This window comes from Atractosteus spatula, chromosome 23 (assembly GCF_055471065.1).
Source record: "Atractosteus spatula isolate fAtrSpa1 chromosome 23, fAtrSpa1.hap1, whole genome shotgun sequence".
Lineage (NCBI taxonomy): Eukaryota > Metazoa > Chordata > Actinopteri > Semionotiformes > Lepisosteidae > Atractosteus > Atractosteus spatula.
In genome coordinates, this window is record NC_142728.1 from 7875755 (window position 1) to 7894189 (window position 18435).

The window sequence follows — 18435 nt, forward strand, 5'->3', positions numbered from 1 at the left end:
ATACATTTCAAGACAATGTTTTAATGCCTGTGTGTTTGAAAAAGAGAACTTCCGAAACCGTTTTTTAATTTTATTAAACTCAAAGCTTTTATTTAGATTCTCCTGTCCAAGTCAGAGCAAATTTTCCAAAGCCATTTTATCATCAAGACAATTAAAAGTAATACGTTGTACAGTAATTGCTATTTAAATCCAGGAAACCAGGATATCAACATGTATATCTTCACACATGTGCTGTGTTGCTATACCAGCAGGAAACTACATAATTTTATGATCGAGCTTTAACACTGTTTTTGCAGATGTAACAGTTTAATGAAACGGCAGTAGTTGACTTTCACCGTCTTTCATTATAAACATTCTGTTGTTTCCGATATGACCTCACACAATATGGTTCATCTGGTAGCAGTTTGGCAACGCTGTGATAATAAGGTGGGGCACTCTTGCTGATCTGCTTTTGTTGTTTTTTCCACTACGAGTTTATTTTGTACATGGACATTAGATCAATTTCAGGGTCTGGTTTGTTAATACAGCAACAGTATGGATTCACACAAACAGGAGGTAGCACCCAGTGGTCTCGTGTGTTCTGGGTTTCTATCAGTTTGCCAGCCCTAGAATCAGTGTACTGGAATAATCTCCCTGCTTTCCGCTGTTACCTCCATCTTTCCCTTAAATGATTCATGGGAAGAGAGTAGTGTGTTGGGTGCCTGTTTTATAAATGGTAGTGTCAGCCAGAAAGGTCAAAGGTAAAGCAAGGTTGCTTACGCAGAGCAACAGCAGACTTTTATAAGCCGGAGGTCAGTATTTTCAGGAAAATAAACTTACCTACAGTATGAGCGCAGGAATAAAACAGGATTATGATTATTTTAAACGTGCAGTGGAAATAATAATAATAATTGAAGTAAAAAGGTTCTGAACTGATACAGTAAGCTATATCTACAGTTCCTGTGTAGATGCTTCTTCTTTCCACGGTAATTTTAGACGTTTTAGCAACTGCACAACTCTTAAGACCCTAGCAAGCCTCATTGTCTTAGAATAGCTTAGCGGGGCTCTGGCTTTTCAAAAGTTACTTTAGAAGTGTTTCTCGTCATGCGTGTTGATTTGCATGTCTCTCAGTTTAGGCAAACAAATGAGGGATACATCTGGGTGTGCTTCATTTTAGGAACCTTCTTTTTTTATTCCTTTCTGTCCACATTTTTTGTTTTCCCCATGTGCAAACACGGCCATTGTTTCCTTTTTGACTCAAGGCCCTGTGAGACCTCAGCTTCCTGTTAGTTTCTGTGCAGACAAAGCCGGAGTGTGGGAAACACACAAGGAGCTCCAGACAGCCAGAGCCTCAGCCATCAGCAGCCATGAGAGGGGGTGGGTGGGACAGGGTAGAAACTGCAGGCTTCTGTGCTGATTAAAATTATTAAAATTCTAATATTTAATGTATACACAAAATGGGCTCTTGTGAGCAAGGTATTAGCTACAGTAAAGAACAGTGACACGTGTGCTTCAGCTTACAGTATTGTTATATTGTTATTTCATGGCATGCATGTTTTTTACTTTTAAATTTTAATGAAGGTTCCTTTTCCATGAAAAGCAAGAGTCACAGTTGTGGATGTGAATTATCTTTCATAGAGAATACACCCATGAAATATTTTATTGGTGAATTCACCACAATCACATTGAGCCATACTGTATATAATGCCCTACCACACTGTAATTTCATTTACTGAAGACTTTTCGACTGTAAAACAGCGTAATTCTGTGCTTGTAAATGAAAATCCGTCTTACAAAATTCCCCTGAAATGAACCTTTGCTTCTGTGTTTTAAAGCAGACAGTGCCATTCAAGATCTAAAACCACTGTTAACTGGTTAACATTTTAGGAGTTTTTTTTGTAGTTCCAACCAGCTCAAGCAGTTAGCAGTAAGGACCACATGCTGATTAGATTAAGTACCCCAAGGCACGGAAAAGCTAAAAAAGACAGAGCTGAATGCAAGATGAATTTCAGGCCTCAAGCTTTCATACAAGTGAAAACCTATATATTCAAAGACTGCTGTGTAGTGCTAATTAGTCAAATTGAGAAGTGCACATATGTATTTTTAAACATGCTGTATGATTTTGGATGTTTATTTACCCTTTTTGAAACTCTGAAACATGACCCCTTTGCTAGCTATAACTGAGTCTGATAGGTGAACTTTCAAGAATCGGACACAGCAGGATGCTGTTTAATTACTTTGGAAGTCACAGTCTTTTTGGTGAGAAAAGCTTTCTTTCCAAAAAGCTCTATTGACGACTGTGTGTTTTCCAATTTCTCATTTGTTCTTTTTCCATAATGGCTGCCAGCAGAAACTGTTTTTTTTATAAATTAGCAGTTCCTGTAAAACAAAAGGTAGCAAGACTGCTCGTGCTGAATATATTTGTTAGGTATAAGGGAGCCTGATTTCAGCCATGAATATATAAGATTTTATATTGGTTAACAATAACAGTCCAACCATTGGTGGTTCTTAATAGGTACTGTTCTGTGATAGTTTCTGGCCTTTATGTAACAGCAGTCTAAGAAATTCTGAAGTGTAATTAAAACCACTTTTTTCTTTCTAGCCTCTAAAAGCATGAGGCATGTACTGCATGAGCATTCATTGGGTCAGTGAGGTTCTGTTCATGTGTCTTCACTGTAACTTGCAAAATAGCATTTCTTTGTCTGTTAAAGAGGTTCTTTAACAATCTTGCAATGCCACAAGCAGGAGGAAAACAGCTTCTATCAGGCTGGTGATTGCTCTACTGAAGTCTTCTATGACTAATTCATTTCTCACCTTCTATTTCCAGTCTGCTTGTCCTAATGAGGGCTGAAGCCAAAATGTGTTCATTTCCTTGAAATTTAGTGATATTTCTTAAAGAACTTGAAATGTGAGCCCAAAGTAAAATTTAATTTGTAGGCCTTTCAGTAAATCAAATGTGTATGTTCCTTAGTTTGTTTCTCAAGAGCAAGATATTTGTTCTTTCCTCACTGATTGTCATTTTTTTGTTACAACATATTCATCTGACTTTTTTTCCTTTGATTGCATTAATAAATGTGTATAAAAAAAGGCAGCTATTCGTGACTCATGATCAATTCTAATTTCTTTTAGTAGAGATTTGTTCATAATTATTTCTAAGGAAAGGTAGCAACATATTTAACCCCCAACAGTGCTTACTAGTGTTTTCATAAGTGGTAGGAAACAGCATCTGTAGATTATTTCATAGAGAGAGAGATCCAATACTTGCGGCCCAACAGATAAGTGTTCTTTGTCTCATAGCAGAATGTGAGCTGTTGTTCTCCTTAAGGCTGATTACCAGAGAGTAGATGGAGCATCTTGGGTCAGCTGGTTCTCAACTAAAGACATATGGCTCTCTATCCAGTAGATGAGTGAAATTGAAATAGTTAGTGGCATTATTGTTGGTACTGATGCATTATTGGGAGCTTCAGATGTAATATTATTAAACATTTATCCAGGTATGTATGCTGCCTGTGCGCAGTTATGAAACATAAGCTTCTGTATATTTTCAGAGCTCTTAGAGATGACTGCTTTTGAAGCCACTGCTGTATATAAAATAGAGTGTATTCCTTCAAAGGCACATTTACACCCACTTTTCTGAAACTAATTGTGATGGTATGAAGATACAAATCTTGCAAAACCAATGAAATGTGATAAGTATTATAGCCTGTGCTGACATAAATCGGAGATACAGTAGATTTCAGGTTTTTGTGACCTTCTAGGACAAGGTCTGTTTGATGTATCTCTCATTTATAGGTTTTATTAAAGCTCTCATTTATCAGTTACTGTTCAAACAGTGGAGATTTTATGTCTTGCAAAATAAAATATATTAAAACTTTTTAATTTAGTAAAAACAGTTCTGTCTGTTAATGGTTTGGGTTAGAATTATTTTAGCATTATTGCCTTAAATTAGATTATATCCTCCATTAAAGCATTGTTAGAAATAAAACTGTACAGCAGAGGGAGTGGTAACTCAGGTATCTTGTAGTGTACCTACTGGTTTAATTAATGGTGAGTTCTGGTTTCATTAATACATAGAGAGTTGATTTTCTGAGTCATTGATTTTGTAAGAATAACATTCCATGTATAGTCCCAGATCAAATAAAACATAAAAAAACAATTCTACAATAATGCTAGGACAATGGACTATGAATCTTTTGATTTATGTCTGCAGCTTGATCAGTGATGTTATGCTGTCTGAGATCAATCATTTATATAATTCTTAAAACATAGAATTCTTATTACATATAAAAAGATGGAAGCATTCTAGACTTGCACTATCCATTACCCAGCAGGCCTCCACTGTTCATTTAAGCAAAACATGCAGTATGTATTGAGACAAGAATAATTGAAAGAAGATCATGTGCATTTTTCGTCTTAAGCAACAAGATGTAAATGTCTTTGGTGTAAAATAAATCTTCTAAAGATTAAGAGGAAATGGATTTTGTTTTCAACACTCCTACATTCAAAGAGCCACTACTAAATATTCTTAGCATTAATTTAAAATTTAGAAGTGTGAAAATTATATGTTGGATGGGGTAGCAGGCCCTTTTTGTTAATAAAAGAGCGCTGTCTTTTTAAATGAGACTTGTGTAGGCTTGGACAGAGGGTGTGTTTAAACAGACTAGATTGTTCCCATGGGTGTGTATTGGCGGATAACTCTTCAGAGGCTACAATTGCCTTGGTCTAGAGAGCAACCTTTGGCTGCAGCTTCCCAAAGAATCTAAATTCCGTAAACTAGGGAATTATTAAAATATGTGCCCTGGAATGCATTGGTTGTTTCTTGAAAGTCTGTTTTACTCTTCCTTGGAATTATGCTTCATCGCATTAGTAAACAGTAAGTACTATGGATTTTTTCTTCCCTGTTCTTGATTTTTTTATTAACGTTTTATTATGATGGGTACCAAAACAATGTAAGTCTTTTATTTTTTTGTTATTTTACTGGCACTATTTTAACAGTTGCAAACTGCAGCAGCTGGTCGAAATGTGAGCCAGAGAATTTTTAGTGTGTGTCGCTTTCAGTTTTGGGAATGAAAGTGATTTTCATAAGGAAAATGACTTCGTGCTTTATGAATTGATACCAGATTTGGCACCACTCTTAAATCTACATGTGTGTAAGCATGATGTCTCTTAAGGAGTCAGTGCAGTCAACTTTTGTTGCCAATTTGATTTGGCTCAAAACACATTAAAAATCATACAAAACAGAAAATGTTTTAAAACTAAGGGTGAAATTGGGCACTGATAAATACACATCTTTTTTTCTGTTCACAATGGTCACAAAAAATGTGGGGCTTCACAGAATCATTCCAGAGCTAAGGGACTGTAAAATCCAAAAAATGTGAAAAAGCTGAACTGAAACAGTCACTGTAAATCTGCTTTCAATACAGCTGCCAGGATTTCCTGACTCCGTTTTTTTGTGGTTGGTTTGCACTGCTTCTAAAGGTGATTAAGGAAATCTGCCTGGGAATAAAAGGGTGTAGTTAATGGTTAATCTAGTTTTGTATGTATATTATTCTTAATGATTATTATATTATTATAATATGATTATAAATTATATATTATATCATATTTATATGTACTATTTAATGTTGTATTTTACTGCGTATTCTTAATTTCTATCCTTGGTTTAATTCTTCCTCACCTAATCATTTTCAGTGTACCGCACATTGTGTGATGTTAGAGAGGTTAGTGTGTTGCGTGAACAGAGATTGGCAGGCAGGCTAGCCAGACTGTGGAAGTGAGGCTCCTGGACATAGGAGCTGTAAGCTGTGGATAGCCCAGCTAAGTCATAGCATGACAAATGAAATGCCTTAATGGGGGAAGATGGTTCAAATCCTTGTTGGCACCAGTATAATAAATAACTGACCACACACTGTAAGATTCTGTGTATAGCATATACAGTAGGAGTGGTAGATGACATGAGGTTGAATATTGCAGTAGTGCCATGCAATAACATTTTAATTCTCTTCAGTGTGAGTGCACATGGTCTAGCATTTCTGCTTTTATACTTGCCTTTGACTCTTTTAAAATAACACACATACAAATCCTTGTGCCAAGAATAAACAATACAATTTCTGTCTCAATTGTGTCCATGTTATATCTTCCCGTTGAGAATGGTATAACCCTCTAGGGTAATAAGTTCGCTCAAGAGAAAGTATATTTTATCAGTTCCTCTTGTGTACTGCCGTTGGCCCTTTAAATGTTTATACAGTACATGACTGCTTTGCTATTTTATTTTAAGACAGAGATGCTCTGCCTTCATGGGAAAATGATTTCGTATGTATGCGAGGTGGCTGCTTGCCATACAAAAGCTTCACTGTGTTTCTCTGGACAGGATTTGATTCAGAAAGCTTTTTCTGCTGGCTACTGTATAAAACTTTCAGTTTATCCCGGAATATTTGTCATCTTGATTCGTATAAATCAGTGAGCAATCATGCCTGTGAGGTGTCCACCTGTCTCTTTCACCTTTGCGGGCATAATCCTCTGCTTATTCTACTGATATTCTTGTCTAGTCCTTCATCAATCCTGACTGCTCAAGGCAACAAGATTGCTTGGCGATGCTGTGATATGATCTTTTTTCCTTAGGGAGTTCAGCTTTGACCAGTTCTATTTGGCCAGTCTGATTGGTGAGTCAGCGTGGAAGCCTACCAACCAGAGTTGAAAGGTCCCAATAATATTCCACTGTCACACAGCATCCATCATCACACTGATGTTGCCTGGTCTTTGTCTCTTTTGCAAACCAGTACTGGCTCTCCAGGTTGAGTCCTGATTTTACATTATAGTCATTGTTAAGAATATAAGAAAGGTTACAAATGAAAGGTCTCCACTTAATCTATCGTGTTCATTTGGTTGCTAGTAGCTAATTTAATTTCTTGTTCATATATTTTTTTGAAAGAAGCTGATGTACTGGATTCTACAACCTGACTGTTCAACTCCCTACAGACTCCTATACACGTTTGGCTCCAGTTCTCAGTCATAGATTAATTTCTCTCTAGTTTACTTTTGTGTCCTCTGGTCACTTTATAGTGTTGATTCTGAAGATGTCCAATGGGTTGACGTTATCCAATCATTTAAGGATTTTGAAGTCTTGAAATATTTTACTTCATAGTCTTCTCTGTTCAAGACTAAAACCATTTACTTCTTGACTTACTGTCAGAATAAGACATTCCTTTGAGACCAGAAAAGTGTCTCATTTCCTGTCTCTGGACTGATTCTTTAACAGCAATATTTTTTGTTTAATTTTTAGTTACTGGGATAAAATGTTTTGCTTACAGAATGAAGCAATTCTGTCACGTGAATACAGTACAGTCTGCACGTGTTTGATTTCTTTAGTTGTAAAATAAACCATAATGTGCTCATTTTACTTAGACTTTGTCTCTAACTGATTAATATTTTCTGTGGCTTGGAGTCTTGTGTGATTGATGTTATGCAACTTATTTGCACTCTCAGAAACATTTTTCCTACTGAGAATTGAATGTTAAAGCACATAGGCATATATTCAGTCTCTCCTATGACCCTTTCAAGTAGTTAGGAGAATCTTGCATTCATTATTAAAACATGCAAATATAAATATCTCTCAAAGGTGTCTGAGTTTAGATTATGCTGGTAGATTATGTTTGAAATTAAAGTGCGAAGGGATGTTACACAACTCATACTCAATAATTACAGATTCATGGACTAATAAAAGCTAAATCTAGAAGTTAAAGTTCACATTTGGGATGAAAGTAAGAGCAGGAAAACCTGGATCTTGATCTTTCACCATCTCTGGCACAAAGCAAAGCTGAATGAATCAGATACACGATGAGTGTGAGATAAATGTACTAAAAATGAAATGGAACGGAAATGTTTTAATGTATTTGGGTACTCTTTTCTTGTCAGACAAAACGAAGGAAATTGCATTTGGCCTACAGTCCTTGATAAGTTGCCTTAATATCCCTTTTGTTTTTGAAAGAAAAACAGTTACATGCTGTGCCTCTTGTGAGTCATCTGGTACCAGCTATATGGGTGGGGAACAAGGAACAGGCACTCAAAGGGTGCCTTCCATGCATCCTGTAAGCTTGCTTAGTACTGGATGCATCATTGTGAAGGAAAGTACCTACTAAATGTGGTCTTTAATGGGTCTAACCTAACCTCTCTCTACCCTTGATCACTCAGCATGCTGAGACAGTGACATCTGAAGCTGAGAACTTGATGCTGAGTAATTACCTATATTTTCCGTCCTTGTAAAAGCTTGGAAGAAATCAAACTTACATTTGAAGTAGGGTATTGTTTTCAGAAATGTTATGGAACAGCCACCACATTCAGTTTATTAACTAATTTAATTTTTTAGTTTATGCGCTACTTAATACTTGAGGTACTTTATGAACCATTGACTTTGAAGAACTAAATTTGGCTGCATTCCTCTTTATCCATGGAAATCCATAGATATCATTTGTTGTCTTTTGACCTAATGACCATATTGACAAATCATTCATTTAACTGAAAAATCAGTACTATTTATAATTAGAATAATAAATTAACTGTTAACTAAAAATACAGTATATTTTATACATGTAATATGTATACTGTAGATATATGGATTACTTGTGCAGTATTGTGCAGTGAGCCTCTAAGAATTTCAATTAAAGAAATCATATATTTGCAAATATATATAATATGTATGTAATCCAATCATTGTAATAATAATAATTGCTTACACTTATATAGCACTTTTCTGGACACTCCACTCAAAGCGCTTTACAGGTAATGGGGACTCCCCTCCACCACCACCAATGTGCAGCATCCACCTGGATGATGCGACGGCAGCCATAGTGCGCCAGAACACTCACCACACATCAGCTATCAGTGGGGAGGAGAGCAGAGTAAAGTAGCCAATTCATAGATGGGGATTATTAGGAGGCCGTGATTGGTAAGGGCCAATGGGAAATTTGGCCAGGACGCCTACTCTTTTCGAGAGACACCCTGGGATTTTTAATGACCACAGAGAGTCAGGACCTCGGTTTTACGTCTCATCCAAAGGACGGTGCCTGTTTACAGTATAGTCACTATACTGGAGCATTAGAACCCACATGGACCACGGGGTGAGCGCCCCCTGCTGGCCCCACTAACACCTCTTCCAGCAGCAACCTTAGTTTTTCCCAGGAGGTCTCCCATCCAGGTACTGACCAGGCTCACACCTGCTTAGCTTCAGTGGGTTGCCAGTTGTGAGTTGCAGGGTGATATGGCTGCTGACAGTTGTATATCTGGCACTTTCAAATAAAAATGAGATACTGGATATTTATTTTACTGATAGTATATAATAACATCTCTTCAGATTTCTGAAAAAAGTTATTCAACCAGTACTTTTCCTAATTTAATTCTAGCTACTGTAGTATGCTTGAGTAATTCCTTCATTATTTCTCTGTTTGAATTAGATGCCTAAGAGGAGCTTTGAATGAGGTTTAATATTAGCTTTGTGGCAATGCAGGACAGCCATCATAACGGTTTCTGTAAAAAAAATAATGATTCATCTTCAGAAGAATATGAAAATTTCAAGAACAATACATTTGATCAAATTTAAGATATTTATTTTTATTTACAGCAGAAACTGGAATGGCTGTACAGTAGTTCACTATAGAAGCTAAGTTTAGGTTATTTTTCAAATTATTCAGGCACTTGACAGCGTGTTCTCATTGACATTCAATTCAAATAAAAGTAAAATGATTCCAAATGCTAAAGCTAATGGTATCTTATTATTATTAATATTATTATTATTATGAAACCTTCTTGTAATATCACATACTGTATGGCATCTTCCTTTAGCAGCCTGTTAGATATCTTGGTGAAATTTTGTTTAAAAAATCTGATATCTTTAAAAACTTTGCACAGTTGTGTTTATATTGATTGCTACAGGTTTAGCTCAACTTATTTTTTTCTTTTTATCACAACATTTTTATCCTCTATGAAACAAGTTACAAAACTGTCAGAACGCCAAATGGATATACTAACAGTACAATCTGGAATTTATATGTTACAGGGGAATGTTTCTGTCAGTGCTTGGCAACTCATCTAATCACATCAGAATCCTCCTGGTATGACTGTATTTGGTTTGGGAAGGCATTTTTTATTTGCTGCGTCATGCCATCTGTTAAAAGAATCAAGTGTTTCCTCCATATCCAGTGTCATAATATTTCACAAATGTTTTACAAAAGCTCCTTGTGATGTGGGATTATTGTACCTGTTGACTAACCCCAAAGCACTTCCTGCTTCTGATGTGCTTAAGGGAATAATACTCTTGTTATTTACTGTTTCAGTAGCTCAGAAAACCCAAGTTAAACTGGAATGGCTGTAGCAATTAATCTGATTTGTATTATTGTGTTATTGGCTTGATCTGCTTGGCTGAAGGAATGACAGCTTGACCTTAAGGATGAGGCCACTGCAACCGCTTCTGTTGGAGGAATGAGCTAAGGAGCTGCTTCAGGAGTGTATCGAAGGATGGAGGGAGGGATGCAAAGCTAGAAACACTGGAAGGTGTGTTAGAGACACGATACCCACCTGTACTTTTGAAAAGTGAAATGGGTGAAGTTAGTGTTGTCCTCCCGCACTCCATTTTCATTGAAAATTTCATGATGTTCACAGGATACTGTGTGTGGTTGTTAAGAGTTGCTTTCTCCTCTAAATCCACAGAAATCTCTCTGGTGGAACAAAGGGACTATCATAATCAGAAGACTGAGGTTATTTATATCTAGAAAATGATTTACTAAACTTAATCCGCTAAGGACTACATCTGCTGTCCTGTAATGGAGTAGTAGGAGCAGAATTGAGACTTCTAATGAGCTTGGGATTCAGGAATACATTCTTTGTACAGGAGCCTCTCCATCCCTGCTTATTCAATTTTAAATACAGGTCATGTAAGATCTTGTATTGAACACTTTAAATTATTCAGTGCCCCTTCAAACATTTACATATTTATATCCTCACCTTATTGATTGAAATACATACCCCAGTGGTGACAGATGGCATTTTCATTAAAGAAATGACAGAAACCAAAAAGTATATTTCATCATCGTGTCCCTGTCAAGATTTCTGAAGTTATTGTAAATTATTTATACCCTTCAAGACACGAGAAACAGGGCTTGTTTTGTTTCATCTTGCTTCCCTTCCCTCACTGGCAGTGGCTACCTCTTCATGTGTCTTTTCCATCTGTTTTGCTTCCAGATGGACAAGTCACAGAGGTACTAATTGGCAAACCTACCATTTCTTTCTGACCATTGCCTGGAGAATGTGTTGGGGGTTATATTAATATTAAATATTAAAATGAGTTTAGGTTTGCTGGCAGATTCTCTAAAAAACAGAATAAATCTATATTTCATTTCTATATTTCTGTAGGGACTTCTTGGCATCCCAACAGATCTTATTAAGAGGTTATTCTCAAGCGAGACTCAGTTCTTATTGGGTGATACAGTATGTAACTGGAAGAGGGTTTTCTCTATGCTCAGCTGCAGTGCTGGAATCTGGAAAACAGGGAGTCACAGTTTTTGAGTTTGGTTTTTCCTGCTGTGTGGAGAGAGCTGCCTTAATTGACAGCTGGCACTTGAACATACAGCTTGAAGGAACGAGCAACCCTGAAAGTTAAGCCATCTTTGCTTTTCGAGAGGAAAAAAAAATGTTGCTGTAAGCGTAATTCCTAGGAGACTCATTAAATTAAACTTTCTGTTTAAAAGAGAAAAAAGTTCTCTGCTTTCCTTTGTGAGCCAATCTGCTGTCATTGAAGCATGGAAATAGCTTGTGAAAGGCAACAGCAAGCTATCTTTTAATTGCTGCCACTCCCCCTCCACTATTTGTCTTTTAAAAATAACCCTAATCCCCCAGACTTCACAGTAAGACATTCATCGTTACCAAAATACCTGCAGTGACTCAGATTAAGGTTGCAGAAGTTCTCATGTTTCTGAAACTATCAAGAGACATGGTGGGTTCTGGGAGTCTGGAATCATCTTAGTGGTTTAAGCTAACTCTGGGGGTCTCTGGACATTCTGCAATTCTCAGATCGTCAAGCTACTAAGAATCAAATGAGCAAGATGGGCTAAATGGCCTCCTTTCACTTATGACCTTGCTTGTGTTCTTGCAATTGTAGAAAAGGCTGCTTCTGTAGTAGTGATGCACAGTGGAAACTATGCATTCTACTCCACATCTGCTAAAGCAGCTTATGGACCACCACTGTATCCAAGGCCTTGGGTGTATTGCAGCTGTTCTGATTATATATGTCTATTTGTTCCAGTACAAGTAGGGATAAACTGAAAAAATGACTTCGTTTTTCAGTAATATATTCTTCTGTATATTTCTAGTAAACCGACTCACTGATGACTGAGCAAGTTAACCCAACACATTTATTTCCCCAGACCATCTTTCCATTTTGTTGCTCTGATTTTGTTGCATTGTTTTTCCTGTTACAAGAGCCTGAGAGCTCTTAGGCTAACATTGTGTTTGGAGTTGACGATGTAAAGGTAAGTGTGAAATAAATGTGAAACATTTTCCTATAGAAGCAACTTGGTTCTATACTAATTTGTGTTACTGTATATACTGTACAAGGCTGCGGAGAAAATGCATGTTCTGTAGGCAGTGGCGTTCTGATAATCAGCACGTCCATAGTTTTGATGACATCTGGTGGGTTTTACACTTTAAACTTAGTGAACTCTCTAGACGCCAGCTTTCATGAAGCATCCAAGTCATGTTTCGGGCTGTTATCGGACATCTCTGACAGCTACTGGACAAACATCAGTATGACTTGAGCACAGATCACTGTTGCATTGAATGATAGCTGACATCTTTTGAAATACTACACTGGACATGTAAGACTTAGGCATCTATCCTAGATATTGTTATGTAAAATATTACAGTATATCATTGAATGCTCTATTATTTGCCCTTTAAGAAAAAATAACACTGTATTTTCTCATAGTTAAGATGGATTGACAGTATCGTTCAGGGCTTTCTCACCTTATTATGTGAGAACACTGGCACTATGGTGTGCTAAAGTCAGTACTCAAGCACATTGTTATGGCTCAATAAAACTCTTAGATTTCAGCAGTAAAGGCTAAAGACAAGGTTGTTCAATTACATAATGACCACATTTGGGTACCTCAGCATCCTGTAGAGATGCCAATGATAGTTAATGGCTTCTACAAGGTCATTATCAGATGACAGTGCCTAGAGCAATAGATTGAATCACTGTTATGAAGTGTTTATCGATGTCTGAAACATATTAAAACTACAGTATGCCTTTGACAACACTGGAGCTATTATCATCAAAATTAAAGAAAACTATTTTTTCTAATGCAAAAATGCTGCAAGTTTTGTATTTGGTGAATTTCCTTACCAAATATGTTTTATTTACACATACAGTATATTTATTGTATTATAAGAATGACCAAACCAAGCACACCACAAATGTAAAGACTGTAGTCTGTCAAAGCTTCAGTACTCTAATAAGGAATGGTTATGACCTTATGTTTGTTTTTAATTTTTCTCAAGTTAGACCAGCATTACAGATGGGTGCCAACAAAATGAAGTTCCCTGGTGCAACCTTACATTATGCATGCACACATTATTATAAAATAAGATAAGATCATTTTATTAGCAATATACAATTTCTTGCATTAGGAATTCATCTTTTTGCATACCCCAGCTTTCTCTCCATGAGACACAGACACAAAGACAGGGAGAGAAGCTTGGGGTCAGAGCGCAGGGTCAGCCATTTATACGGTGCCCCTGGAGCAGTTGGGGTTAAGGGCCTTGCTCAGGGGCCCAACGGAGTAGGATTCCTCTGCCGGCCACGGTATTTGAACTGGCAACCTTCGAGCCACAGGCTTACCTTTGCTGCGCAAAACGTACCTGGTATAATGTAAAAGTATTACAGCTGGACTATATTCTGCCTTGTGTGTTATGAGAACTACTATTTCATACCAAGTAAATCATGTGTGTGGTTAAACTGTAGACAACATTGTTACAGCAAAGATATGGAAAATTGAATTATATGAGACACTCATTATTCTGAACTGCAAGTATGAGAAAGACTATTGAATATGAAAAGCTGTGTGTATCATACACCAGGCTGCTCTACAATGCTGATATTATAAACCTAGTTCTCTGAGTCCTACAGTATCTAATATTTCTGCACTGAAAGAGAGAGCAGAAAATAGCCCACAGGGCTAAGCAGCATCCAGAACAGACGCTGTCAACTAGGGTCACCATCAAATCCAGCAGTTTCCAGACTACAGCAGTAATTCAAATTGTAATAAATGGATCGTAGATAGGAATGATGTTTTTCCGCATGTTTCATAATGACTAAAATTGTCCTTCAAGTCTCTAAGGAGAGGGGACCGTAGGATGAGAGCTTAAATTCGATGTATCCCAGAAAACAAATGTTGATATAGTAAGGAACAACCTTGACAATTGTGATGGTGAGTGGAGATACTGTTTCAGTGTGTCCAGATGCATTGCCAGGTGTCTCTAATTAAAAGTTGAAGTCCTGCATCAAGATCTGGTATTTTTTGGTTCTCATGTAAAGATAATGTCAAGAAGCTTGTTGATGCAATCAGTGCTTCAAACTACAAAGCGTATTTGCATGCTTGAAAGAAATTAAGGTGTAAATACTAGAAGTGAGTAATCAGTTTTTAACATATAAAATCACCAGGCATGCACAGTTATGCACAAAAAGTCACTAAAAGTCATGTGCCTGTTACATGAAGTGCAAAATATCAGTATCAGGGCAAAAAAATGTCTTTCTTAATGCTTCCGAGATATTCTAATTGTGAAGTTTCCCTTAAAACTGAAATGTATGATAAATTAACTTACAGAGACACAAATTGAAGACTTGCAATATTCCTTAGTGTTTTCTTTTACCACAGCCTTGTAATGTGAGATTTATATATTGTTTTGGCTTGCAACTGTGGAATGTAAAGCAAAAGGCGGGAATGTGATGCCTTTTAAACCTTTTCAATTCTTCCACCTTATTTTTAATATAGTTTAAAGAAGTTAACATTGACTATTGTCTGAAGTATATAATTAAATCATGCGCTATTCAGACTTTTCTGATATGATTCAATTAGCTGTGGATTTCATCTTACTCTCAAGCTAATCCAAATTACATTATTGTGCTCCATTTCAGTATTCTGACATAGGCTAGCCTCCATGTGATTTAGCTTTAAGGGTATTTCTGTTTTAGTTTCATATACAAAGAGAATAATTTGCTAAGTTCTCAATTGTTCATCTTGAATTGATTATTCAAGATGATTATTTGAAGCCTTAACTAGAATAAATATAAAACTATCTTTAGAAATAGGTATACATGTAGTTGTGCCTTGAAGTGTGCTTGTCTCTGAAGTCATTAAGGGATATTAAGTGGCTGAGCTAAATATTCATTATGTATCAAAAAACATTCTGATGTTAGGGGAAAGAGGGTGAATCTTATTTCATGTGAAAAGTTTCTTTTTCTAGTCATCCCTGCTGAAATATTCATGGGGCTAAAAGGACATTGAAGACTGAAGACAATCACACAGCATTCTGGAATGATCCAAATTAAGTCATTTAGAATGCAAATAATTCTTGATTTAAAATGTAGTTTAGTGTGGAGGAATAAGGGAAGTGGAACTTGAAAGTAGCTCAAATGTAAAGGATTTACACAATTGAAAGAACATAAAACTATTCTGACCTTTAAGAGCAAAATAATTTCTCTAAGATGAGAGAGTATAGTAAATTTCCCATGAACTTAACAGAAGAGCAATGCTTCAGAGGAATTCCAGTGGAATGCAGTGGGAACAACAGATCCACTAATGATTCGTTTTTTGATTACTTTTTATTTTAATGCAGAGATATTCATAAAAGGCAGCATTCATTGTAATTAAAATCATGTATGACAGACTTCTCTGTTTCAAATCCATTTAGAATTGAATGCCATTACAGACGAGCTTCCAAAACCAAAACCGGTGACTGTGAAAATCAGCAGACAGAACTGAACATTGTGACATTTGTTATTTGTATGACTTGCTGTTAAAATTTGTGCTTAATGTGTCTGTCTTGTCATGGCCAGAACAATGATCATTTACTGATCATACAGGACCATGCAGGATATCTTTAGTGAATCTGGGAAAGATTAACTTTGAGTTGTTTTTATCCAGAACTTTTTCAGACAATTTGCCTGCAGAATATTGTTTTTTAGTTTGTCACTACATAATATATAGAGTTGCAGGTAACACTGCTACAACACGCTGCTACTAGTCTGGGACTAAAGCTAGCTCTTTGTTGTTGGATTATGTTTTGGATTATGTTCATCTTGAACATAATCCAATGTTCATCTCATTGAATTGGATTCAATGAGATTTCATTGCTCATTGAATCCAATTGTTATCTCAGAGCCTATGGGATTGTGCTCTTCATTCAACTGGGGCTCTGAGTGAAGCAGTTTCTAATAGCTCTACCTGATCTGCTGTACAGTGATGCTGCTGGTGGATGAACTAGCCTACAGTATGTGCCCTCTTACTGTATATGTGAAGTGTTTTAAAATCCATTGCGATCAACTTTTCCTAAAAAAACATGAATAGCTGCTTCACCTACAGTACATACAGTAGTGTTTCTGAAATCCAGCAGAAGTCAGACCAGTTCTGAGATTAAAACAGTCACTGTGGTAACACAAACTCTATAGAGCTATTGAATAGCTCCACCACTTTTTATGGATTTACTGGATAGCTGTCTTCAATTAACTTTGAAGCTGTCGGCTGTTTAACCTTTTAAACAACATAAGCAGAATAATTTATGGATTACCAATCAATGCTAATCTAGTAAAAAAAAATCTATTTTGCTTTTTCTGCATATGGAAGATAAATAGTTTTTCAGCCTGCAAGCACTTTATCAAACATTAGCTTCAGAAACAAGAGGTAAAAGTGGTCAAAGTTGCTTGCACTCTTGGCTTAAAACGTCTTTTCATTTTTTTTCTTTAATCATCCACTTCAAGGATCAATATCGTACAATCTTCTGTTAAAAAGTTAGAAAAAAACATTCAGAATGAACTCTAGTTAAAAACGTCAGTGCATTTATTGAACTGGGGGAAAAGTGCTTAACAGAACACTTTTTATTGGATCTACTAGTAAACTTCTTGCTGCACCAAGGGAGGACAGAATAGACTCTTTAAAAACATACAGTCTGTGTAGCAAAAACTCCCAAATAACACTCCTTCCTTTCAGTTAGTACCAAGAACTTGAATTGTCTGAACTTGTCGGGGGCGTTTCTCCCCTATTCCTTATCAACATTCCCTGAAGGCTGTGCTTTAATCTTCAGATACTCTTGGCTAAATTAAGGCTTTTTGCTGCTGTGTGGCTGCTTGCTGAATATATTGCTGAAGCAAGCAGTCAGGTGTTTCTAGCTGCAATACAGTAGGAGCTAACTGTCCCCACTTCCCACAACGTTTTAAATCTGGAAAGATGAAATTATCCAGGAAGCTGAGAGAAGAGGGTCAGGAAGGCTGAGAAACCAGAGCAGTCAGCTCTGTTCAGCTCAAACTTCAGGTTTATAGATTGTGATGATTAGTCCAATTTAATTCGTTGTGCAGAGCTGAAGATGAGTAAGTCTGACTGCTGGCCAGATCAGGTCACTGCTGGTGGTAGACTGGGATCACTCTCATTGTGTCCTGTTTACAAATTCCACAAGTAGTGGGGCACTTGAGAGGCAGTCTTTGACATGAGGAATTGGCGAACGTTTCACATGAATAGCATACTCTTCCTTGTGAAATATCATTACTTAAAACATTCATGACATTTGTATTCATCTGACTGGAGGAATTTGGGGCTTGTTGTCTCATGTTTGAACTTATTTACTGTACAGTATATTGAGAAACACTAAGAATGTTGCGTGCTTTTCAAGAAGTTAATATGTAGTGTAGATACTTAGTGCAGTAAATGGATGATGTCCAGGCCAGAATTTACATCTGACTACATTTTTCATGTGTCTTTTATGTCATTTTCCTGGTAATTTCCATATTTAAAAAGGTTTATTTTTCAATTCCTGCTCTATAACACAATGTTAATGTGTCAGTACTTTTTTATATACTATTTTATATCAGTTCTGTTGGTTTACAAATAATAGGAAAATCACCCAAATCAAATGCTCTGATTTCATCAGTTGATGTTTGTGCACTTGTTTCCCTTGGGCCTAATGCCTTCATGAAGCTGGATCATGTATGAATCTCTTAATATTGTAAAATATATTCTTTAAATCTGAATTTTACTCTGATTGAAAACATAATGGCAAAGTTAACCATTTTGATTTCAGCCTAAAAAACTGCACTCACGCAGAGTTCTTGAACTTTGTTAAATCTGTTAAATCTGAGACAGGAATTCTACACCAGGATTAAATGACTTTACTGCCTTTTTTTCCTCTGAAACTGAGCAG

At 36.6% G+C, this 18435-nt stretch overlaps 1 protein-coding gene across 6 annotated transcripts in view; it reads left to right on the plus strand.

Annotated features, from left to right (window-relative positions):
- Positions 1–18435, plus strand: part of LOC148816100 (disabled homolog 2-interacting protein-like) — a 365406-nt gene that overhangs the window by 275523 nt on the left and 71448 nt on the right. The window contains exon 1 of one of the 6 annotated variants that reach the window (XM_088940450.1): positions 4753–4852. The exons of the other annotated variants lie outside the window; for them this stretch is intronic. Within the exon in view, the coding sequence (XP_088796576.1) occupies positions 4830–4852 (23 nt within the window). The 5' untranslated portion in view covers positions 4753–4829. Of the gene's footprint in view, positions 1–4752; positions 4853–18435 lie in introns of those variants that run through there. 6 annotated transcript variants of the gene reach the window in all.